Below are 25,671 nucleotides of genomic sequence, written 5' to 3'. Positions count from 1 at the left end.
GTATCAACGTCGGTCTTCTGGCTCGCTGAATTATAAGTTTGGCCGACCTGTCAACATTCAGTTTGTGGTAAGTGACCTCGAGGTCAATGCCAGGCATTTCGTAAGGTGTTCAAGCGAACACCTCAATATTTGCTCTTAAAAAAGTTTCTAACTCTTTTTCCTCTTCTTCGGCTAAGCCCGAGCCGAGAAGAAAAAAGCGTTCTTCATCCCCATCCTGGACGAGGATTTTCTTTAGCACCTCTTCGCTCTTCTCGGCTGGTTCTTTGCCGACATCTTCTAGGACTTCCAAGTCCTCATCTTCAATTTCTGCCTTCTCTGGCTCTTGCACGCTGCAGGTAGATTTCATTGCTGCCATGGAGCAACTCTTTTCCTGTAGCTGATCGCCTCTAACTTCCTCTATCCCATGCTCTGTTGGGAATCGCAGTAGTTGATGTAATGCTGAGGGAACTACCCCCATTGCATGCAACCATGGCCTTCCCGAGATGATGTTGTATGGCAAAGGCGTGTCAATCACCATGAATTCTGTCCTGACCTTCTTAGTGCCGGCTTGTACTTCCAAGCTTGTTGCGCCCAGTGGCCACGTCGGCGTTCCATTGAAACCGACCATCGGGCCATTGGATTGCTCCAAGTCATCAGGATGAAGGCCCAGCTCCTTGTAACATCTAACATACATGATGTCGCAAAAGCTGCCTTGATCTATCAGGATACGTTTCACTTAGCACTCCCCAACCTGGAGAGATACTACCAAGGCATCATTATGTGGATGCTGGACCATCTCTAGGTCGGCTTCAGTAAAGGCTATCATTGGTCCTTGGCATTCTTCAAGCCGAAGTCTTTTATGTCCGACCTGGTTTACGTGCTGTAGGTGTTTTACCTTCTGGGTCTCCCCTCGTATGTCGTTTTCGTTCACTTTTGAGTGAATTACATTAACCACCCGTGGTCCTCCTGCTTGTGGTTGCTGTGCTGGGGGAGGCGGAGCTGCTGGTGCTTGAGGCAATCTTGCCTGTTCTTCTCTTGTCCTGGCCTCATCGACAAGGTCCCTCAGATGGCCTTGCCTCACCAAGTCTTCTAGGTGTGCTTTTAGGGCTCTACAACCCTGAGTTGGGTGCCCTTCTTCATTGTGGTAAGCACAACCCCTTCCGACGTTTCTTCCCATAAATTCCCCTGGTGTTCTTGTCGGTCCTCTGAAATAAGGTTGGTTTCGTATTTGATCTAGGACTTTGTGGACTGAGATTCGGAACACAGTCGTCACTGCCTGTTTAGCCCTCAATTCCATTTCTTGTTTAGTTGATCCATTGTTACCTCGGCCTCGCTTCGGCGAGCCGTTTCCTTTGTCCTGCTTTGTCTCTTTGTTTCCCGACGTATCCTCTTCGGCTCTAGCGTACTTCTCGATTCTCGCCATGAGTTCTTCCATGTTTTTTGACAATGTCTTTGCCACAGACTTCTGAAGTGGGCAGTCATCTTTCAGGCCGTTCTTGAAAGACACGACTGCCACCTCTTGGTTGCATTCGGGTATTCGATTGAACACCTCGTAGTACCTTTTTGCGTAGGTCCTAAGGCCTTCATCCTTGGTGATTTTTAAAGCCATCAGTGCGTCGACCCTCAAGGGCTGTAGTTTATTTGTCACAAACCTGGCTGCAAACATCTTGGTCAGGCCTTCCCAAGTCTTTACGCTTCCCTTCGGTGGTTTATGAAACCAATCTGATGCAATTTCCCCAAAGGATGAGGGGAATACTTTGCAGAGCAACGGCTCGTTCCCACTATATAATGCCATTGAATTCAGGTATAGTCCAACGTGAAAGTTGGGATCTGACTTACCATCATATATTTGGAACCTCGGCATACTGAATCTCTTTGGTGCTTCAAATTTGTCCAGTTCCACCGAGAATGGTGTCATCGGCTTATCCGGGGAAGTTACCTCGGCTTCAGCATTCTGTTGCTTCCTCTTGAGGTAATCTCTCAAGTCTTTTTTACTCCTCCCTGGAGCTCGGCTATCTTTGGACTTCAATCTTTTCAGCACACTACTTTCGACCTCGTGGTGAGCCCGTTTTGATCTTTCTCCATGGGTTGTGTCAAAGCAGAGTGTCTGCCCTTGAACATGTCGATGTTCTTTGGGCTCTGGGTCCTTTGTGTGATACGTCCTTCGGGACTCCTCTCGTCTGACTTCCCTAGAATGTCGGTGAGAGTGCCTTCCGCTCCTAGTGTGCTGAGGAGTTTCGGGGATTGTTTTCCTTCCTCCCTTCTGGGTGTTAGTTGCTGGAATCGGCGTGTCGTGTAGCGGATACGATGGCTACATGACATTGCTTTGCATCATGAAGTTAACGACCGACTGCAGGTCTGCCAACTTGTTTGCCAATTCTTTTACTTCTTCATCCCTCCGCAGGCACCTGTCCCTCCATACCTGGAGGTTATCTTCGTTATAGTACTTGCTTTGGTTTGTCTTCTTTGAAGTGTCGCCCTCCTGGCCGACGTCGTTCTCTCCGTGGCCCTAGTCACAGGTTTCTGCATTGTGGTTGTCTCCTTCAATATCAAGGTCGATTGGTCTGTCACTTGTGCGTTACTGGCCATCTATTCTTCCTTCTTCCCACAGACGGCGCCAAATTGTGTGAGTATTTTTCTGATCACACTGCCCGTTTAGTAATCAGCTAGAGAGTACTGGCAGAATAGATGGCTTCTGTAACCTGTAACAGAAAGAAAAGGCTCCGGCGGTGGCTCTTCCACCCGGAGGCACTCTGACGATCAAGTCAGTATATCTCCCAAAAATAATCAACTGCTAAACTCACTACTTAAAGCATAAATTGCATACCTTAGACCCACGGAAATGCCTCTCTTTTATAGTTCACTTAATCCTAGTCCCAATAGAAGCCTGACTTCTATGGATTCCAACTCAATACTTACTTTAGACTCTTCAAGAGATAAAGATAAACTCCCTAAGAGCTTTATCCTCATCTTGACTAAGTCTCCTCTTCATTCTAGGACTCTTGTCCCTTATCCGTTTATCTCAGACTCCGATATCTTCGGAGATAACCTCGGCCTTGCCGAGATCACATCGGCGTAATGACCAGGACACGTGGCACCTCAGCTGACACATCAGCGTCACCTTGCCACGTGTTGGTACTCAGAAATATATCCCCACAATTACTATAGTTTAACATTGAATGATCACGCAAACATGAAAACTAGCAACACAAAAGGAATCACAGTTGTAATTTAACTCCAACATATGAACAGAGAAGTGCATGGTCTGATTTGATTTGTACACTGGACCATATGCTCATGTCATAGTGTTACTATGACATCTTTAGGATCTTTCAACCATAAGTGAAAAAAAAAAAAAAAAAATTAAAAAGAACAAAAAAATAAAAAGACAATGATACATTGGGTGGCTGGAGACATTTGTTTACAGAAGTGATCGACTCTGCTCACTAAGTTGGTTCAGCTGATTCTGATGATTCCTGTGTCGGTTGATTTCTCACTATCAATACCTTCTTTTGTAATTCCAAGTTTGACATCCGCTCATCCTCCAATGCTCGCTCAAGCTTTTAACCAACCGACCAAAGGTATTAGCGTAGTGTTATTCAAAGATAGATGACCAAAATTAGAAGTGTTTCTAATAAATCTATATATCATTGACAAAATTGCTAATACTATCATACAAATGAAGAGTGAAAAACATATAGAACCCAAAAACAAAACAAAACAAAAAAACGATATTACCTTTGCTGCTCTAGTACTCCATTCCCCTAGTATAGCTCTCAGCCTTTCATTCTCCTCAACATACTGTTCCAACAATGACACGTGAAATTTAACAATATGATTTTAAAAAAAAAAATTTAAAAAAAGAAGGAAAAGAAAGAGAGAAAAAGAAAGACGGTCTAACTGATGCAAAGATACCATTTACAATAATATATTGACTTCACAAATGATATTTTGATGCTGAAAATGTTTTTAGGGGAAATTTTAAGGGTCCTATCAGTCCTGACAGTTAACAAACTGATTATCCTCCCCACTGGGAAGCCAAAGGCCGACAAAATGAGTTGTGAGTCCATCTCCAAATGCCATCTTGAGGAAAACAGAACGCCTAGCTGAAGCAAATTTTAAGGGAAGGAAATCATTGTGCAAATAAGAATATACATGATAAGAGGATAAATTCATTCAACAGTTTTTCAGTTCACTCCAGTTCTCACCAAAAACAAGAATTATGGAAAACAAATCTGTTCGGATTTTTAAAAACTTGTTTTCTAATTTTATTTATTTATTTGAAAAAATTAGAAACTATTTTGACAAAATAAATACTAAAAAATATTTTTTTTTTATTTGCAAAAGTTTTCACTTCAAAAAGGAGAAAACCCATATAAAAATATGTTTTAATTTTTTATTTTTTCACTTTTTTCACCAAACTAGTTTTTGAAATTTTCTTAGAAAACAAATTCTAAAAACTTAACCAAACTGCATTCGATTAGTAAGGCTTGATGCCCCCAATAGGTACCTTCCTTAGCAATGAGAAAGTCAAAATTTTCTATAAATGCAGAACTCTGTCCAAAAGAATAGAGAAAAAGAAAAAGAGAAAAAAAAGAAAAGAAGATGATACAGACTGACAGACACTGTTTTCCTTCTAAGGATTTGCTAGTGTTTCTGGTTCTTTTTTCCAAAGATAAGGATTTTCAATTCTTTTGTTCTTATTTTATCAAATCCCATTGTTTGAGTTTTTGTTTTCCATATCTTTTATTTGTGCCTCACAACAAGAACAATAACAAACTAGGTATCTATATAAGCATATAAGATGGGACAGAGATTAAAGACACTACATAGACTAAATCCATAATGCTAGTAAAATACCTGATTATTGGTAGTGCGAACACGCTGGATCTCAGAGTCTCTCTCAGCAATCAAAGATCGAGCAAGGCTCAACTCAGATTGCAATTGATTCATCTGAACATAACAATCATTCTCAACATCACAAAAAAGAAACAATATCACTCAGATTGAAATGCTTGATGAGGTTCATAGTTCACATGATTCTAGGTTGGGAGTTCTGTAACTTAGAGAGATAAGAGAGCTTTCTGTTGAGCAAAAGAAGTAGGCTAGAGGTTCAGAATCATGACAATTGAGTAAATTCTAATTGTGAATTGCAGGTTAATTACATCATTCAAGCGTAGAGCCAAAAGTAAGGAGCATAATGAAAACTGGAAAAGCAAGAGGAAAGGAAACACAAAAGAGAACCACTAGGGAAGCATTATAAATATTCTACTCAGATGAAACAGCATTAAATTTTAACCTTTGGGTTGAGAAAACAATGTATTACCTCAGCTGAAAGTGTTCGTAATTCCTGATCACGAGCTGCCAAAAGATGAGCAAGATCAACCTGCAATAGGAGCCAGAAAAATATTACTATTAACTATTCAATCAGTCCAGTTCTGCCTCAAGAGAAGGAATTAAAAAGTAGATGAAGAAAAAACACACCCATGTAAGTTCATTATTTAAGAAATCATACAAGAAACAAAACATTTATAATCTACATTTTAGACTCTTTTAAGTTTGGTACCAAAGAAGAGGACCCTTCCACCAAACTGTCAAGTGAAAAGGGATTATGGGTTCGTATAGCTTGTGGTTGATATCCTTCCATATCTCAACAATTTCCCAATTTCTCAATCTGAAGCCAGCCATTGTCGGCTGGCTACTATAAGGATAAATTTCTCATCCCACTTCCAGATTCCATTATAGTCTCACTACCAGAAGGGAATTTAACTACTACTTCAATCTCCTTTAGATCAAAAGAGAAAAAAAAGAAAAAGAGCATGTGGCCATATACATATTCAAATAATATTTCTGGAACAAAATTTACACGGTAACATATTTTTTTAAAAAATATTATTTTTACCCAGAATGATAATTAATTATGTTAGACTTATTTATTTTGATGATTTATTTAATTATGTTTTAATTTATTTGAAAGAGAAAAATAGAATCCAAAATTTATTTTAATGATTTATTTAATTATATTTTAATTTATTTGAAAAAAAAAATAGAATCAAAATTTATTTTGATGATTTATTTGAAAGAGAAAAATAGAATCAAAATTTATTTTGTCCCATTATTTCTCACTTAAACCTTTATCCTAAATGTTGTTAGAATGTATTTAATATTTGATTAAATCAGGAATTCAAACAACCCAAAACAAAGGTTCAAACAGCCCAACACAGCAGCAGGCCAAAAGGTTCAAAAGGTTCAAGTAGAAGACATTCAAATTTGTAATGATGGAGTGGAAGATATTCAAATTAGTAATGATGGAGTACAACGGCTACAAATGGCTATAAATTCAAATAAATACAACGGCTATAAGTTTCATTATATATATCAAAACCTCTAATGTAAACAAGTTACAAAAAAAAAAAAAAAAAAAAAAAAAAAACCTAGAAAATATTCTTTGATCTATAATCACTCACATCTATTCTCCGAAAAATTCTCTGAGAAGTGTTCTTCAATTTTTGTTTACATCCTCTCTCAAAAATAATACACTAAGCCTTATAGCATTAAGCTCATCTTTCCTATGTGAGGTTTACAGAAAAATCAGAACTTCATTTTTATATCTATCTTTGAAAGATAATTATTGTAATTTTCTGTGAGAGCAAAAACACATTCTTTTCAACCTTATAAGAGTGTAGTACACTAAGTGTTCTTGACTTAGAAAGTTTGTGTAAAATCTGTGGAGGATTACTCCATCTGTGAAAAGGTTACTAGCACCCTGTGAAGCAAGAAGATAGTAAAAAATCTCAACTGAAGCTTGAGGAGTGGATGTAGGCTTGGTTGAAGCCGAACCACTATAAATCTGTTTGTCTCCTCTTCCCTAATCTCTTTACTTTCCTATTACTGCTATATCAATCTAATATTCATGTACTAATCATTTGATTTACCCTGTATGTTAGTTATACTTCATTGTTATTTTGCTTAATCATTTACTGCTAAGTTCATCATTGTGCTTGTTAATAATTTGTTGTACTAGTAGTTAATTTTATTGGGGTATTATTAATTTTAATTTATAGAAATCTAATTCACCCCCCTCTTAGATTGCTTTTTGGATAACAAATTACCTGAGGGGTGCTCCCATCATTGGATCGCTCATATTTGCTTAAACATTCTTGCAACCGAAGGATCTGAAAGGATACACAAGGTACGGAAATTATGAGAATCACATTATCACTTTTTACCACTAATGAACTAATTGTGCATATCAGAGCATCTCATTGCCCACTATCAATCAATACCTCCTCACTTAGAAAGTGAAGATTTTCCCGTTGATATTGCAACAAAGCCATTTGCTGATCAGCAAGCCGACCACCATCATGGTACCTGCCATGTTAAGCAAATATCACTACATGAATATTGCTGTTTAAAGGTTTGTTTTGGTTTATATAATGGTGAAATAATTTAGGTATTACAGTTACAACTCCCTCAACTTACGTGGGGGGGGGGGGGGGGGGGGGGGGGGGGGGGGTGTGGTTGGGGCTAAGAGTTGCATCATTCCTTTGGCATACTTAAAATATATTTGGTTGGGTGAACCCTTCCAATTTTCAGAAAAAGTATGTGCTGCCTTTGAAACCCCAATCCAAGGAACCATACAAAGATTCCAACGGAAAACCAAAAAAAGAATAATATTCTGAAGAATATTCGATTTCAAGTCGGCACATGGAACACATGCACCTAGTAGTACATTAAGCCTTTTGTAACCATTTCCTATGATTCAGATTAGTAACTAAATTTTCAAAAAATCAGATTACTAACCCAACAACAAAAAATAATAAAAATGATCTTTAATTTAACTTATTGAACCTTTACAAGGGGATGTCAAAAACAATTTCATCATGCAAACTTCCATGATCCAACCAAGGAGTAAGAAGTAGTGCCTCTTAGGTGTGGTGGAATCCGAGTAGCTAATTGCACTAATGTAAAGTATCAGCCAAAAATAAAAAAATAATTGAATAATTACTCCCTCCATCCTATAGTGTTACTCCTTATTTCTAATTTAGGATGTCCAAAATATTAGTCCTCTTTGAAAAGTCAACATAAAATTTTATAATTTTCCAAATAATAAATATTTAAAAGTAGGAATGAAGGGGAAGTTTTTTCTTTTGGAAATCAATTCCTTCTTAATTTGAATTTGAACTACAAGTCCCCTTAAAAGTTGGAATTCCCAAAGGGGACTAACATTGTGAAATGAACAAAATAGAATACGTTCATGACGTGTTCAACTAAAATATAAATTTATAACATTGACGTCAATCTTTACAGAAAAACAAGGAAATTAGAAGTAGACACTCACAAAGCTAAAATTGTTTCACAAAAATTGAGAATATAGGTTCAATAATATATCACTACCTCAACCCTTCCAAAGAACTTGATGGCTGAAGGGGAGAATATAATGACTTCAAAACATCAGGATGAGAATCCAACGAATTATACTGGTGTATGTAACCTGCAAGCAAAAAAATGAGAAAATTTTATTTCATTCTGAAGAGAGAGAGAGAGAGAGAGAGAGGGAGAGAGAGAGAGAGAGAGAGAGAGAGTGAATGGCATTCAAATTATCAAATGTGAACACATTGGAAAAGAAACTTTCACTGGAAAAAAGAAAAAAAAAATTCCCCAAATTAAGTTTTGCAAGAAGTAAACCTAAGTTGGCAGTAGGCTGGTAGCCATGAACACCCAGAAGGTGGGTTGGCTCTTGTACTCTTTTTTTTTTGGTTCAAATAGCTGGTAAAAATTGTCTCATTGGAGCAGTTGTGAGATTTATTTTGATCTATGTTATACAGACTTTCTATTTTCCCCAATGTTGGGATATGCATCCAATACCTGTACCCAATTTAGAAACCTGGATCCTCTAATTTTACAGGATGTTTAAAGAAGAAGACATTCACATTTGCTAGTAAATAAGATCTAGCTTCTCACACGGCTAGGAGATACAAATTCCATATTTTGTAACTAAGGTTCAAATGTGTGTCAGCAACTCTGTAGGAACTTCAATTAGGGGCAAAAAAGAAGTAAGTTAGGAACTTTTGATGCAGCATAATCTGTCCCTAAAGTAAACAAGGGGAAGTAAGTATAAGCCACTTTACATGCATCAAAATAAACTGCAAGACATATACACCACTCCATTACCAAAGATATATTTAGGAGTTGCATGGATTCAACTCCTGAATATGTCCAAGTATGCATGCATGTAAACTCACCAACGTATACACTCATGAAAAACCCAGCACATACTACTTCAATCAGCATAATGATCCTGTGAATTTGGCACGTAAGCAAAAATATTGTCAGCAAAACATACTTCTGAAAAGTAACAAGGAAGATCAGTTCTGAACTTGAAACTGGCAGAATAGATAACTAGCTTTAGTTTCAGTACTGATTCATCCAGGACGACTGGGATCAACTTAACAGATTTGGCCTCGTTTGGGAACAGGCTAATTTAGTAACTTTTTGGCTATTTGGTTAAAAAGGTAGGTAAAAAAAACTTGTATGTTTGGGATGACTTTTTGGCTAATTACGAAAAGATGTGCAAAAAGTAGAGAGAAAAGAGAATCTTTGACTTTTTGGTATGGGTTGTTGGCTTTTTGGCTAATTTAGTAACTTTTTGGCTAATTGGCTAAAATAGCCTCTTGCCAAACGAGGCCTAAGATAATTCATACCGCAGTGTTAGATTAAAAAATACAGAAAGATAAGTGAAATTCATCAACAACACATGCTTGAACTCAAATATATATATATATTAAAAAAGAAAAAAACAAATTACAAGAAAAAAGATGTACAAGGTATTGAAATGTTCTATCTACTGGCATATTACCACCATCAAAAATGCAATCATGGATCTGAAAAAAAGACAATTAAGAGAGCAGTGAAGTATTTTTCCATAAGGCGGGTTACAAGTTCTGGAGTTGCTACCGACTATGCTTCGCGGGCAGTCTCTACTTCATTAACTGAACTTCCTCGTTACTTCATATAAACAAGCATGGCTACCATCCATCAGACATTGAACGAAATGACAAATTAAACATGGCATCATAGGGCTACTACCACAACTATCAACCATAACTTTCTTTCTATTATTTTTGACAAGTAAAACAAATATCAATGAAGAGCATCCAAAGGGGATGCTACACATAAAAAAGGAATCAAAGGTTACACTTAATAACCTCGACATGCAATGTGTCGTATATCTCTATCTCTCAGCAAATCCCATTCTATATCCCCTTTTTATGATGAAAAGGAATCTTATAGAATCAACATTGTTCACTACTAGATGTGGAAGCACACATGTATGCATGTGATCACCACCCATACTTGATACTTGTATGTGAAGCTTACCATGTACAAAAGTTAGTGCCTAGAGGGGGGTGAATGGGCCAAACACTGACTAGTTACCACTTTTAAAAATATCGGCCACTTAACAATACCAATTCAATCTTAGATCAGGTATGATAAGGCAAATCATCATAGAATAATAAAACAAGAAAGTGCACATAGTGATTTAATGTGGAAACCTTATGGGAAAACTCTCCCACGAGATATAAAAAAACAAAAATCCCAACACTGCCAACAATCCGCTAAAAATCAAAGGCTTACAAGACAGGTTTACAAGAGTCAGATGAAAGAACTATTTACCTAGTTAACCTAACTTCAAAATCTCTCTACACTCCATGAGCTCAGCCTGAAATAATCAACCTCTTTTGATTTGTCATACCACCATGAAGATCCTCACCTTGATCTCTGTCTGTGACAATTCCATTGACCTAAATGGCTATGGGATGTCAAGATACTAAAGCGCAATGCGTAGTGTGAAGATAATTATTTGAAACTCGAGAGAGAAAAAAAAAATTCTTAAGATGCTAAGGTTGAAAAACACTCAAAACTCTCTCAAGACTATTCAAATAAGTGGCTTAAACCCTAAAAATGGGTTAGGGTCTAATATCTATCAAAAGAGCAATCAAAAACTTAAAACAAAAAAATTGGTCATTTTCCCGCATGGGTGATCAAGGCCTTATAGAAAGCAGTCTCTGAAATTTTTATGAGCAAAAATAAGGACGCCATGGCTCAAGCCTAAGGTGACTCTCAAAGAGCGCACATGAGCAATTGAGCACTGGTAAGGCGCACGGGGGATCGAGTGCTTATCAAGTACGCATGAGGACTCACAGACTTACCAAACCCTCAACTCTAGAAATGTGTGGACTCACTAATTTTGTTAAAAATGGGTTCTATAGCCAATGCAATACTCATCTAATGGAAAAAACAAAAACAAAAAAAATATCAAAATCAGTATAATTTGAAAACACACAAGTGTCCTACGAAATATTCAACATGCAATGCAAATATATCACTGAGTGATGTTTGCAACTGCTGATTTGAATCTCCAGCTTGAACATCAACAACTAAGATTCATGTTTTGTCATACAATAATCGCAGACACTATCTATCCTAAATCCTCTCTCACTATGTTTACTCTTAACACAACTCTTGAATTAATTGGTGATTGGAGCCTTGGAGGCGATTGTTGGAATATTAAAATATGACAGCTTCAAACACCAAATGGTGGGTTGCCTTCATAACATAGTAAGGATTTCATAGACCAAAAAAAACAGGAACCACAAAATCCTTGTCATAGCCTTTAATTGGAACTGCTTGAATAAACTCCACAAAAGTTCAATATCAAAAGCCATGTGGATTGCAATAATAGACTAAGATAACAAACATTTTCAGGTTGCCCTAATGAATCATTCATAAGGACACTTATGCCTGCATTGATGCAAAAACTCAAGACACAATTAAAATAAAAAAATTAATAAAAAAAATGCTCAATTAATACACATTAATGTGTGTTTGGGAGGGGAAAAATTGGACACACACCTAACTTCTGGCATAGTGCACAAAGTGGTTGCCCCGAGACTTGAACCTATAACCTCAAGGTTATTAGGCCAAGGTTTTACCATTGAATCAATGGTCACCTCTTCAAGACACAATTAATCATTTGTAAAAAAAATTATGCCTGCATTGATGCAAAACTCAGACACAATCAACATAAAAGTACATCGGCCTTTCTCCCTTTCAAACTGACATAAAACAATTATCTTCCAAGTTGAAAATTATAAAAAGAATCACTTTCTGATGCTTGCACAAACTTAAATACTCATTGAATAATCACATATCTATATTTATTTTTAAAAAATTCACTTGTATATATATACAATATGAAATTTATGAATCTAATGTAGTCATTATTAAATTATGTAAAACAGAATCCAAAAAGCTTTGTACTAACATCATAAGATAGAAAAACGGGTTATTGGGAAAAACATTAAAAAAAAAAAGAAGTAAAACCATAAAACATAACAAATTGAATATGCACATAACTCAAGAAAGCCAAATAATTAAATCTTCAGCTATTTAGGTATGGGGTGTGTGTGCATACCTGAGTAAGACTGTGATAGAAAGAATACTAATATGGGGCCTCCACACCATGACAAGCAGCATTGCAGCAGTTCCTGGCAATGAACCAATATATTTGAAATAAATAATTACACAAAGACAAAGTTCACAGATCAATTAGTTAGTCGTATGTCAGATGCAAACCTGAGAATAAAAGTAAGACCATGTGCAATAACCTTGTATGACAAAACTACCCTAACTTGAGAGTATAAAAAAATAAAAAATAAATAAAAACTTACAAACAAAACAGCCATTTTGTTAATTAAATTAAACACCATCTCTCATTTGAACTGCCTAACATTTCATGTGAAGTTGTGACCAAGTTGATGGAATTGAAAACCATGATTAAAATTACAAAAATAGTTTAAGTAGAACCAAAACTGTCATAAGTGAATCAATGATATTTCTCATTTTGAAACACATAATATTTCCCATGAAACTTTGGTGAGGGCCGGGGGAGGGAAGCCAATGGAATTTAATGAAGAGACATGAAAAACCATTAGAACATTGGGTTAACCAGAAAGAAAAATGACATTGGTGAAGTGCCATATCTGCCCTAACGAGTGAAAGTAAAATAAAAATTGATACAATGTGGGTGTTTGGGAAGTGGCTACTTTTTAGGCTTTTTGACTATTTGGCTATTAGTAGGCTATTTTAGTTTTTGTGTTTGGAAAGATGGGTTGAATTTTTTGTTAGATTGGTGTATTAAAAAATGTATTTGAAATGATGTGGGGTAGTAAATGACCAAAATGCCCGTGTATATTGTTGCTGCTGCTGTGGGTTCTCAAAAATTAAAAGGGCAAAAGCGTCATTTTACCCTCTGTCCGTTACAGCTGTGCATCATGTGGGAAGTCCTCTGCAACAGTACTTCTTTTTGGATTTTTTTTCTGAAGAGGCTAAAATAGCCTATAAATTTCGTTCCCAAACACCGCCAATACAACAGAAGCCAGTTGCAAAAGAATCAACCCTCACTTAATAAAAGAAAAGAAGAAGAATGAAAAGGAAAGAAACTGCCCTCTAGTCCAAGAAGATGAAAATAAACTTGGGTCTCATAATTTTTTTTACACTAACTACTGATCAATAAATTTTTTAAGAATACCACGTGCTAACACAAATAAATGAGCAACAAATGATTTTGGTGCAAAGAGATCCCTAAATTGTATGCTACGCCAACGAAAATTTTAAACCATTTATCAATCAGAGTATAATTCCATTTCACCATCAAAGTACAACCTTCATAATCCACTAAAGCAATTTTTCCCATATTTCCTAAAGCAAAGTATGCAATTCTGTTGCAGTATTTTATCATCATCAAATAGATCTTCAAAATTGTAAAGATCAAACAAGTAATATGGAGTACAGAATTTGATACCTAATAACATGAATATAATTTCCTACAACAATTGATTGTGCTATATTTTCAACTATATAGCATTAAAAAAAGATCTCTTACCGCCATCATAGTTGAGAAAATGAAACCTGTGGGAACAATAATGAAGAACTAAAATACATACCGTATGCAGTGGTGGCAAATGGAAGGCGAACAACATGCTTCAACTTCTGGCTGAAAACATAGTAACCCTGCAAAATGGATGAGCATTTCACATCTAACCTAAGTAAGCAAACAAAAGTATTAGAGATCCCAACACCAATACACAATAAGAGAAACAAATCTGGTTCCTTGTTCCAGCTATAAATTACCCCTCTCCTCCCCAAAAAATAATTGATTGTGGGTCAGGAGTAGTTTCATCCCTTAATATAACATAAGCCATTCATTCATGATTAGAAGAAAAATGATTTTATTTTATCCAATCCATGCTGCATTAATGACAACTTCCCAACATCCCAAAACCAGAGAACTAACAGAACAATATCACCCTTCCCACTTTCTTTACTGCCCATAAATTTTCACATACGCATGCATACATACATGTGGTTTATACATACACCTGCATGCACAAAGACAATTTCGTGAACTTATGTGCGTAGAACCCACCCCAGCGACAAAAAAATCAACCTAATACCTGTCTTTCTCCTCATACCCTTCCAAATAGGGTGGTTGGATGAAGTTGTACAAGTCCACAATCATCAATGGTAGTATTTAACCTGTCATAAGGATGAGAGGTATAACATGATTGGTATATCTTTCACAAGTCGCTTTTGTTGGCTCGCTGAGAGTTTGGTCCTTTCCTTGAAGATTGTTTTGATTTTGTAGAAATTGAAGTCGTGATTTGTTGTATATGATTTCTTTTCTTTTGTTTTCTTTATTTATTTTCATGTACAGTGTGTACATGGATTCATCCACACCATGCTCATCGAAAACAGAGAGGTATAGCTCTTTCTAACAACACCTATTTCTACTTGGTTTCCTGATTTTTGGATCTTTTCCCTATCTTCAACTTACTTTCTCCTTATATATAGAGAAGCAACTTTCTTTTTCTCTCATTCTATGTCCTCTCTTTTTTTCATATGATCCATCTTTCCAAGCCTAAAGGTTAGGTTTAATGTCAATCCCATTTTTGTCATTCATGCCAAAAAATCATGTTCATAACTATCTCACACTCAACAAAATCCATATAGAGTTCCAATTACTATTGGGGTCAATTACACTATGATCCCTCAACTATTAGCGAATATCACTTTACCCCCTCATCTATAAACTCGCACATATTGACCCCCCTAAACTATTGTATACATCCCTTTTAGAGGTGGTCTAAAAGGGGTCTGCAGTAGGTGAAAATGATACATTTTTATAGTTAAGGGAGTCAAAATGTACAGGTTCATAAACGAGGGGAGTAAAGTGATACTCGTTAATAGTTGAGGGGGTCTTGGTGTAAATAACCTTTACTATTTTATCAAGAGAAATGTGTCCATATGGATCATATACCCACACTTATTTGATCAATTTCTTATTATAGGAAAGGAAAATCAAGCTCCTAATATTCAGGTCCATCGAGCCCCTAATGTGTCTATATGGACAACGTGGCCCTACTAGGCCATGGTCCATAATCAATGTAATTGGTACTCTACATGTGAGGCAAGCAAAGAGGTATCCAACCCATTTGTGAACTTAGCCAAAAAGGAAGAAAAAAATAAATAAATGAACCCAGAAAGTGATATTCAGGAATGTAAAGAGCTATTTTACAACAATTCCAAATTCCTTCTAACTTAACCGCGTATACACCATTTTAGCCTATATTTCCTCAAAATACTAATTTTAGCATCAATTACCAAAATCATCAAAATAGACCAAAGGATTCAGTAAATTAAGAAACTTATAATGCCCTCATATCAACAACTTTTAAAGTTAATCTAGGTAGCAATTAGCAAAAGACCATATTATAAGTACCATCATCATCTGAAGAACAATAAAGCATGAAGTAGGTACAAGTGTCCAACTTTGCCATGTAGCATGAAACGTCACCTCTATGATGGCCTTAGGATGCCACATGTCAACCTTGTAAGGCAACGACACATGGTCCAATGGAGCATCACCGCATTCGCACCTTCAAATGAAGCAAGACCAAGGACAAAAGCATAAGGGACCCACCAGTCTTCCCTTGATTGGTATCATCGACTAGCCGCCAAAAAGGGCACTTGCCCCCTCAACTGGTAAGGTAACCTGATTAGCCCTCAAAGGAGAGCTCACCACCCTGGCTCCCTTGATCAATAACATGGATCAGCTGCCAAAAGGGCACGCAGTTTATTTGAGTAGTCCATGTCAATGATCTCTAGGACAACAATAGGGTGTTCAAGCAACCGAATTATCCGACAAATCCGACCCGAACCGTCTGACCCGAAGACATCACGGACGATTTCGAGCTTAAATTCGGTTTTCAGTTGGTTTTCGGTTCCACATAATTAAAATTAACTAAACCCAAACCGACCGTATATTACTAATAATGATGCAAAATTCTGATGATGGTGCCACATGTATTTATCTAATTGGTTTGACAGATTACACACAACTTCCAACACCCTTATCTCTTCCCCTTCTTCACATTTACAGACATCTCTCTCTATCTCAAAGAACTCAAAAGACAGAACATGATGATGATCTCACCAACCCCCCTTTCTTCTCTCTCTCTCTCTCTCTGAGTCATAGATTTCAAACCATCTTGTATCTCAAAAAACTCAAATGGCAGATAGATGATGATGGTCTCTCTCACAGTCACAGATTTCAAACCATCTTGTATCTCAAAAAACTCAAACAGCAGGTAGATGATGATGAGCACCCACCTACCCTTTTCCTCTCTCTCTCTATATATCTCTCAGGCTCTCATTTTCTTCATAAATTTCCCAAGTTCTCTCTCTCTCTCTCTCTCTCTCTCTCTGAAACCCTAATGCATCCATAGTTTCTCTAATGGTCTCACCCCTAAATCTAAACTCAATCTTTAATTTCAAACCCTAAATACTCGATATATTGAAGATCAACTATGAAAACCCTCTTTGATTCAAGGCTATTGATGAAGAAAATCCTATAACTTCGAAGTATTGAAGTTTCAAAGTTCTCGACTCAACGATCAACCAAACCCTTGGTACAATTTTATGAAAATTTTGTAATTTTTTTGTTAATGGTTCATCACTGTTTTAATAATTTTTACTCAAACCTTCCAACCCATTCACAAATTATTCTCTCTCTCTCTCTCTCTCTCTCTCTCTCTCTCTCAAAAGTAAAAACACACACATGTATTACATACATACACCTATGCACTCTCTGTTTTTCTCTCCTCACTGTCTCTGTACATGAACTCGGATTTTCTCCGGAAAATTGAAGAGTGATTTGGGAAAAACTTTTTTTCCAAATATAGAAACAGAAAGATTTTTCAAATAGATTAGTACCAATTTTTTTTTCATTTTTTTTTTTTCTCAAGATTTTGGTTTTTTTTTAGTGCTAAAATATGGTAGATATCATATATGTATTTGATAATTGTTTCATAAGAACTGAATATGATGGTGCTAAATTTTTCAGTTTCCAATAACAATTTATTTATTTCTGGTTTGTAAGTAATTGGATGTTGCCACATTGGAAGTTGAATCTGCTAAGCCCTTAATCTGAACATCACTATTTCTAATACCATGGCCACTTGGCAAGAAAACCTGTTTTGGATGTAAAAGGCTGATTTTTTGTTTTTTTGTATTTTCGATCTACTCACTTAAGTTGATTTGTATTTTTTTAGATGGTTAGATATTAAGTACAGGTTCTAAATGTTTCTGTTCATATTGATTGTTCTGTTTAATGTGTTCTTTATTCAAATTAAAGGTATTGAAAGTATAATCTTTGCTGATTTGTTCAAGTTCTGTTTGAAAATACATTGAGCTACAAGTTATGATTACATTGAACTTCATTTATTTTTTGTAATTGGTTTAGACAAATCAAATATATTTATTTGTTGGGTTATAAGTTTTGAAAAAATAATCTTTGAGTTTTTTGTTTTTTCAATTTTCAAGAATTAGTTTGAAAAAAAAAAAAAAATCAAAATGTGTATTATTTTTTAAATGCTGTTATGATTTTTGTTTAAGTTTGTCATGTTTTTGTATCATTGCTTTTAAATTATTCATGCAATCTTTGTAATAGATAATGGATCATCCAAATCAACCAGCTGCCCAGGATGCTACTGTTATTCCCCCTTCTACTATCTAAGACCCTATTGATAATCCTTTAAAACCACCTAAGGTGCGTGCAAAAGGTACTGGGAGAAAACCTTCAAGGGCATGGGATCATTTTGATAAAATCAAGTCTGAAGATGAGGTAACTAGGGTTGTTTGTAAATATTGTCAAAAGGAATATTTGGCTTATTCGAAGGGGCATGGGACAAGCAACTTGTTGAGTCACTTGACTATATTCTCACAGAGATGAGGATAATAATGGAAAACAAACTTTGCAAAAGGTATTGGGAGAAAACCTTCAAGGGCATGGGATCATTTTGATAAAATCAAGTCTGAAGATGGGGTAACTAAGGCTGTTTGTAAATATTGTCAAAAGGAGTACTTGGCTGATTCGAAGGGGAGTGAGACAAGCAACTTGTTGAGTCACTTGACTATATTCTCGCAGAGATGTGGATAATAATGGAAAACAAACTTTGTCTTTTCAGTCCAAAAAAGATGGAGATGAGGGTGTTAATCTTGTAGCAACGAGCTTTAGTGTAGAAGCTGCAAGAAGAGCTCTTGCTGAGATGATAGTGCTTGACGAATTACCTTTTAGGTTTGTAGAAGGTGAAGGGTTTAAGAGATTTTGCGCCGTTTTGCAACCAAAGTTTAAGAACATTCCATCTTGTGTTACCATTGCTAGAGACATTGTAGGGATTTTCTACGATGAGAGGGATAGGTTAAGGAAAGTATTGAAAGGGTGTAGGATTTGCCTCACCATGGACACGTGGACCTCAATTCAGAACTTAAACTATATGTGTCCAACAGCCCACTTTATAGATGATGACTAGAAATTGCAAAAAAGAATCATAAACTTTGGTCAAGTGGAGGATCATAAAGGAGAGACAATTGGTAAAAAACTTGAAATGTGCTTACTCGAATGGAACATTGGTAGCATAGTTACATTGACTGTAGACAATGCTAGTTCCAACAACACCACAATTAAGTTTTTAAAGCGGAAAACAAGGGACTGGAAAGGGACTGTTTTGGGGCATGAATTCTTACACGTGTTGTTGTGCGCTTATTCTGAACCCTATAGTGGGAGATGGTTTGAAAGAGCTTCATTTTGTGAAGCAGTGAGGTATGTGAAGTCCCCTCCCAATAGATATGAAGTTTTTAAGAAGTGTGTTGAGAAACAAAAAATGGTGTCGAAAAGTCTTGTGTGTCTTGATATGCCAACTAGGTGCAACTCCTCCTACCTAATGTTGGAAGCTGCTGAAAAGTTTGAAAAGGCTTTTGAGAGATTAGAGGACGAGGACTCTAATTACCGAGCTCACTTCAAGGGTTGCGAGGGTGAGGGTGAGGATGGAGATGGGCAAGTGTTTGGGGATGAAGTTGAGAATGAGGATGGGGATGGGGATGGGGATGGGGAAGGGGTAAATGGGAGGAAGAAGTCAAGGAGATCTCCAACAACAAGAGATTGGAATAATTGCAGAATTTTTTTAAAGTTCTTAAAACTTTTTTACAATGCAACTAAACGATTTTCAGGTTATCTTTTTGTTACTTCCAATTACTTCTTTGATGAGATGTTTGTCATCCAAACCAAGATAGAGCAATTAATCAAAAAGGATGACACACTTTCGTCCACAATGGCACAAAAAATGAAAGAAAATTTTGAAAAGTATTGGGGTAATGGGGAGAAAATCAACTTACTTGTTTATGCTGTGGTTTTACTTGATCCTAGGAAGAAACTGAGGTATCTGAAATTCTGCTTTGCACAATTGCTTGTTGAAAGAGTGGTGAATGAGATGACAGGTCGGGTAAAGGATTGTCTGTCTCGTTTGTACGAGCATTATGCTTCTCATGATTCGGTAACTGTCGAAATGTCTAATGTGTGTGAAGGATCAGCGATGAAGGTTGATGATGATTGTGATGATCCACATCTATTAATTGCTTCTCAATTTAATACTTTATTTGGAAGAAGAATGCTCTAGTCTGTGTAAATTTGAGGTTGATAAGTACTTGGCAGAAAGGTGTGAAGCTTCCAATGAAGAAAAGTTTGATATATTGGGATATTGGAAGGTGGTAGCACTTGGAATTTTTTTGGCAATACTGCTTATTGCATTTGATGTATTTCGGACAGATTCTATTCCTAGTGCTTCAGATTAGTATGCAATTTATTTGATGTTTTTGGATGAATAAAACTTTTGAGCTTTGGTTGTTTGTTTTTGGATTGATTTTACACAGGTTATTCATTTAGTATGCCAAATTATTTTTTATTTTTGGATGAATGAAATATTTTAGTTTGGGATGTTTATGCTTGGATTTATTTTACAAGTTATTTATTTTATTCATAATGGGCTGTTTGGACTGATTTTAAATAAATTATTTTGGTTTTTTTTAATGGGCTTATCTGTAGAAAGGGCTGTTTGGGCCATTTTTCAAAGTAAAACATAACTAAATTATAAAATTGGGTTGTTTGAATGTTAAATGGGCTAAAAATACTATTAATTCATAAAGGCCCAAAATTGAAGGCCCAACCCGCCCAACCGATCTGAACCCGACCATTAAGCCGAAAATCATCTACGAGCAGTTTCGACAACAAATCCAGTTGGCAATGGTTGATTTTTCAATCCACCTGCATTATTCCGGTTCAGTAGTGGATGTCTAACCCGACCCGAACCGACTCGTGTACACCCCTAGACAACAGTTCACTCCTCGATTGGCCTCAATGAGCAACCTACCACAAGAAGATATCCAACCTATACCTAGTTTTGTTGTGTTAAACCTAAGACGAAAGTAAGGCCTAGGACATCTGCTCAGGATCACTGGACAAGCTATGGCTTGGAGGCTAGAGTCAATGGATTGTTACGATTGCTTGGTCACCCCCTTGGGCAGCCCCACCTTGACAAATTTGGAGAGAGATAGGGACTTTGACCAAGACATGTTATATCTCAAATGATGTATCTTACCTACCTCTTTCGACAGTAATGCTAGGCTTCATGAAAATTCTCCACCATTAGATTAGTTTGTGGTGTTTTATTATATGTTATGCAATCACATACACTAAGGCTATTTTAGTAACTTTTTGGCTTTTTACGAAAAGATGTGCAGAAAAGTAGAGAGGTGATGTGACTAGTTTTAGTTGGCTTTTTGACTTTTTGGCTAAAATAGTCACTCCCCAAACGAGGCCTAAGTTACAACTTATCCATCATAGAGCACTATAAGACATAACTAAGTATATACTATTTGCAAAACTAAGACTTAAAAATTAAAACAAACTTACATTAAAGTAAGTTGCTTTTCTTGTTTTGCTACCTACCACACTAGATTTTTTCTTAAAGCTTCATGAAGCTTTTCATGATATCACTTTCATGAAGCTGCATTACTCTTCAACTTATGACACATTCCCCGATGTTTATCATACCTACCTACTACAACCTCCATGATACATATCCCAAGACCTAACAGCGCTAGTGGATAGTTGAAACCACTGGATCATCGAACCAAGAGCAATGAGCCACATGGCCGGAGTGAGATGTCCTCCATGGTTCAACCATCCTATAAAAGGGGACCTTTCCCCATGCATGCAGACACAAGCAGGCTTCAAGCCCCCTCTAGCAAGCTTAAGAGCTCTCTCCCCACTACCACCCTCTTTCTATCCAAAGCTACCTTGCCTCTCTCCTCCACATTTGTTGTTCCCTTGCCAGCTCAGTGCCTATCACCTTCCCAAATCCACCTCAAGTGCTCATAATAACAATAAAGAAATAGTTCCCACAATAAGAAAAAGTCGAGTGATGTTCTTGAGCTTCTCCAATTTGTCTTCCAAGTAATGGCGATAGTACCATTACATATACAAAGGAAAAGACAGTAAGTTGTGAATGTCACCAGCACTTCAATTCAACTACTAAGCATGTGGTAGATTACACCAAGAAAATAATGAATAAAAAAAAGAAGAAAAAACCTGCAATCGTATTTTCTGGACTTGGTACACCAGATACTGCTGAAAGATGCCTGAAATTGCAGTAAATGTGATTATTAATGAATTATCTGTAATCTAAAATGTCAAACATACTTAATAACCATAAAATACTGAGCAAAAACATACGAGACATCAGAACCATAAAATACTGAGCAAAAACATACAAGACATCAGAACCAAAAAGTAGGACCAATGAAGTTAGATTAAAGGGAAATCAGTCAAGGAAGAACTAAACTGCACTGATAAGCTATGCTTTCAGAATTTAAATTAAAGGGAAATCAGCAACAAGATCCTTATTATATAATTTTTGTATGATAAACTATACTTTCAGAATTTGGTTACCAAATGAAGATAACTATCAATCCAATAAACTACAAACATTATAAAATAAAGAGCCAATGAGAGATGGTATTCATACTAAGTTCTTTTAAAGTTGTGAGTTTTATCATTAATCACGTACAACTTTTATCTTTGTTTAATCCATTTACAAATATATTTTTAAAATTTAAATAGTGGCAATACATGCCCTTGATAGAGTAGAATGGCGAAACAAGACTCATGTAGTCGACCCCACTTGATTGGGACACAAGGCTTAGTTGGTTTGGTTTAGTACATGCATGCAGTATTTAAGGAATATAAGGTGAAAATTTGTTATCAAGGCCCGAATTTAGAATCCATGTTTTTTAAAACATTAAGATCTTGAGAGTGACAAATCTGGAAGAACAACTCAAAAGATAAAAAAAAGTATTGTTAACTTCTTCATTCTCGATCCAATTTCGAACTTTGAAGTAAAATTAGTACAAATAAGAATCCCCTTCGTTACATGATTTCTTCTTCATATATAGATATAGGATATATGGAGCAATCACTTAGAAGTACATAAGGTGCAACAACATCAAATAAATAAGTCACTGCAATTAAAATTTGTGCTCCTAAGATATTATATCATGAAAATGAAATATGGCATAACTTATCTTCAAGGAAACATATGGCATTTAAAAACTTGGAAAATGTAACACCTAAAGAAGCCCATTGGTGTCACACTGTTGGAAAGAAAGAAAAAAGGAAGGAAAGAAGGACGGCATCAAAAACTGGAAGAAGAAGACAAGGAAAGGAGGGGAGGCGGGTGCTAGAGAGAGAGAGAGAGAGGTTAAAAACTTCTGTAGAAGCCTATATTTGTAGACAATCCACTTGAGGAAGCAAAAGAAAATAATAATAATTAACCTCTAAGTTAGAGCCTAAAAATAAGACAAAAATTAGCATTATAGCCTAAACTTAAGATAGACAAAAAAAAAAAAAAAACAAAACAAAACAAAACAAAGCACGCCCTAATCAATCCTAAAAATGTCTGCCTCTGTCTATGCCCAAAATATGTATGTAGCTCCTCTCCACAATCATTATTAATTAATTAAAATGGTTTTCTTCAAAATAAAATTCATAGATGAGATGGATGGATTTAGCTGCACAAATTGCCAAGATGTTGAGAAACTATAATCCAAATGTGTAAGGTGTGGATTAAGACATATATTATGTCCTCATAAAAGACAAATAACTTAGTCTCCTGCAAATCAAATCGAACAAGCTATTAAATCTGATGAAGACATTTATCAAAGAAAAAAACTAACATAATTATGAATGAATATGGAGGATCCTGAGGAAAGAACCTGTGACAATCAAAAGAACAACATCACAACTGCAAAGTAATTGAGAAACTATTGCTTTTATTGGATGAAAAATCCATGGGGATCCCGCAGCCAAAATAGCATAACCTGCCTAGATTAAAGAAGAACAGAAACCAAACTTAATTTATGCAATCAATATCAATACAAAAATAACAAAACAGGCAACGAAAAGAATATCATATGCCCATTTAAAGTCCAAAAAAGAATAATATACACTTGCCAATAAAACACAGTAAAGAATACTCCCGGCAAGGCTTGTTGGTTTCCGATGACCAAATAAAGGAGCCTCATGCAGTATATCAAGGAACCTATATTAGAAAACATAGAGATCAATAAAAGTCAAAATCCAGTTTAAAGCGTGTGTAGTCGAGAAGCCGCGCCTTGTTCATGCTAAAAACCAAGGTGCTCAAAGATTAGGTTCAGCAATTGAACACAATTACATGACCAGCATAACTACATTGCAAGCAAACGTCAAATGTAATACATACCCAAACAAATGCACAAACACAAAGGAAAAGCAAGCACATTTGGTGTTATGCTGACATTACAAGTAAAATAAATAAATAAATAGAAGTCCCCCTCTCTAAACCCACCATTTCATTCTCTGCTAAGATGTGGAAATTTCTTAAAAAACTACTACAAATCAAACAAAACAATGATCCTAGATAAAGTACACAAGATTGTTACCGAGAAACATGAGTTCCTACAGCCTATTATGTTTTTTAATATAAATTAGAATAAATTCTATCCCTAATTTTATTACAGGAGCATAATGAATTAGCCACAAGCTCCATTACAACAATCACCCAATAACATGTATCTTCCCCATAAATTTTTCGCAACTGTTTTATATCAAAACACAGCCATTAGACATGCCTACAGAGTCTCGAAGCCAGAAAAATTAGCAAAAATCCAAACTTGTTAACTGAAATCGAAAGAAAAGGAAAAGATCAAAATCAACCAAGAATTGCTTACTACTCCAAAGCCATAAACACCAGAAATTAGAAACTAGTTTTGACAAAAAAAATAAATACCAAAAATATATTTTTAAATTTTCAAAAATTATTTCCAACCCATTGGAACATAAAATAATATGAACATAATGAGTTTTTATGATTTTTTTCACCAAAATAATTCTTCAAAAAATTTCACTCTCGTTCTCGTGTCTTTGCTCAAAAACCTACCATCTACATAACAATTGAATGCGAATCATGACACCAAATAATTCACATCAAAAAATGTCAATGCGCAACATAGAATGAGTATTATCAAAACATATACATACAAATACATATATGTATATGCACATAGAGTGTAGAAGTCTTACATGGCGTTTTCTTCAGCAGATGGTGTGGGATTGCTAGAAGCGTGTCTGTCGGTCGACATCTTCTTCTTCTTCTTCTTCTTTCTAGGGTTTCTAATTCTCCGAATTGATTACAGTTTTCGAATGATGATTCGATTGAGAGCTTTCGGATTTGGAAATTTGGAAATGGTTTTTGGTAGTTTCGCTGAAACGGTGGTGGTGGTAGTGGTGGTGGGGTCAGTGGAAGAGTCTCTTCTCTGGTACTGAAACGCGAGCCGTGATGGATGAGCTGATCTTGTGGCTCCAAACCGGCTCCAACCCAGCTGACTTCTTCTGTCGCGTTGCCATTGTGTGAGAGAGCGGGTGAGGTGTATGTTTTAAGAGCCGTGGTACATGCCTCCATTATGTAGACGCGAATTTGTCTTGAATTTGTTTAATTGGTCGTTCAGTCATTTATCTAATTAGTTGTTTGGTAAAGAGATTGATAGTTACGATCGATAAAGTGACAATTACGATAGACAAGTATTTCATTCGGTTGTCTGAGTGATCGTCCAATCGGTCGTCTGGTGACCACAAATTCGAGCTTGAAACTGTCGAGACCTGAAACATTAGTGATGTTTTAAATCGTGTAAATCTATCAA

General features: G+C 36.1%; 1 protein-coding gene across 3 annotated transcripts; it reads right to left on the bottom strand.

Moving 5' to 3' along the window:
- Window positions 1-3,191: 3,191 nt before the first annotated feature.
- FIP1 (FRIGIDA interacting protein 1) lies at window positions 3,192-25,671 on the bottom strand. Of its 3 annotated transcripts, none has more exons than XR_014366015.1 (15): window positions 25,055-25,409; window positions 23,944-24,035; window positions 23,710-23,814; window positions 22,028-22,077; window positions 13,989-14,055; window positions 12,458-12,530; window positions 9,225-9,280; window positions 8,377-8,473; window positions 7,266-7,350; window positions 7,092-7,154; window positions 5,306-5,365; window positions 4,840-4,932; window positions 3,895-4,081; window positions 3,718-3,780; window positions 3,192-3,539 (listed from the first exon to the last, which is right to left on the bottom strand). XR_014366015.1 is itself a non-coding variant. In XM_082924228.1 (15 exons), the coding sequence occupies exons 1-14, from the start codon at window positions 25,111-25,113 to the stop codon at window positions 3,756-3,758; spliced, it is 1,116 nt and encodes a 371-aa protein (XP_082780354.1). In that variant the 5' UTR covers window positions 25,114-25,409; the 3' UTR covers window positions 3,192-3,539; window positions 3,718-3,755. The 3 variants fall into 3 exon arrangements, 2 of the variants coding, with proteins under 2 accessions (XP_082780354.1, XP_082780355.1); XM_082924228.1 differs by having other exon boundaries at window positions 3,895-4,085; XM_082924229.1 differs by lacking the exon at window positions 3,895-4,081 and having other exon boundaries at window positions 25,055-25,671.

This window comes from Camellia sinensis, chromosome 4, assembly GCF_055761805.1.
Source record: "Camellia sinensis isolate YWXY chromosome 4, ASM5576180v1, whole genome shotgun sequence".
In the NCBI taxonomy this organism is placed as follows: Eukaryota; Viridiplantae; Streptophyta; class Magnoliopsida; order Ericales; family Theaceae; genus Camellia; species Camellia sinensis.
Note: the sequence above shows the minus strand (reverse complement) of the source record. Positions and strands in the feature narration are given on the sequence as shown.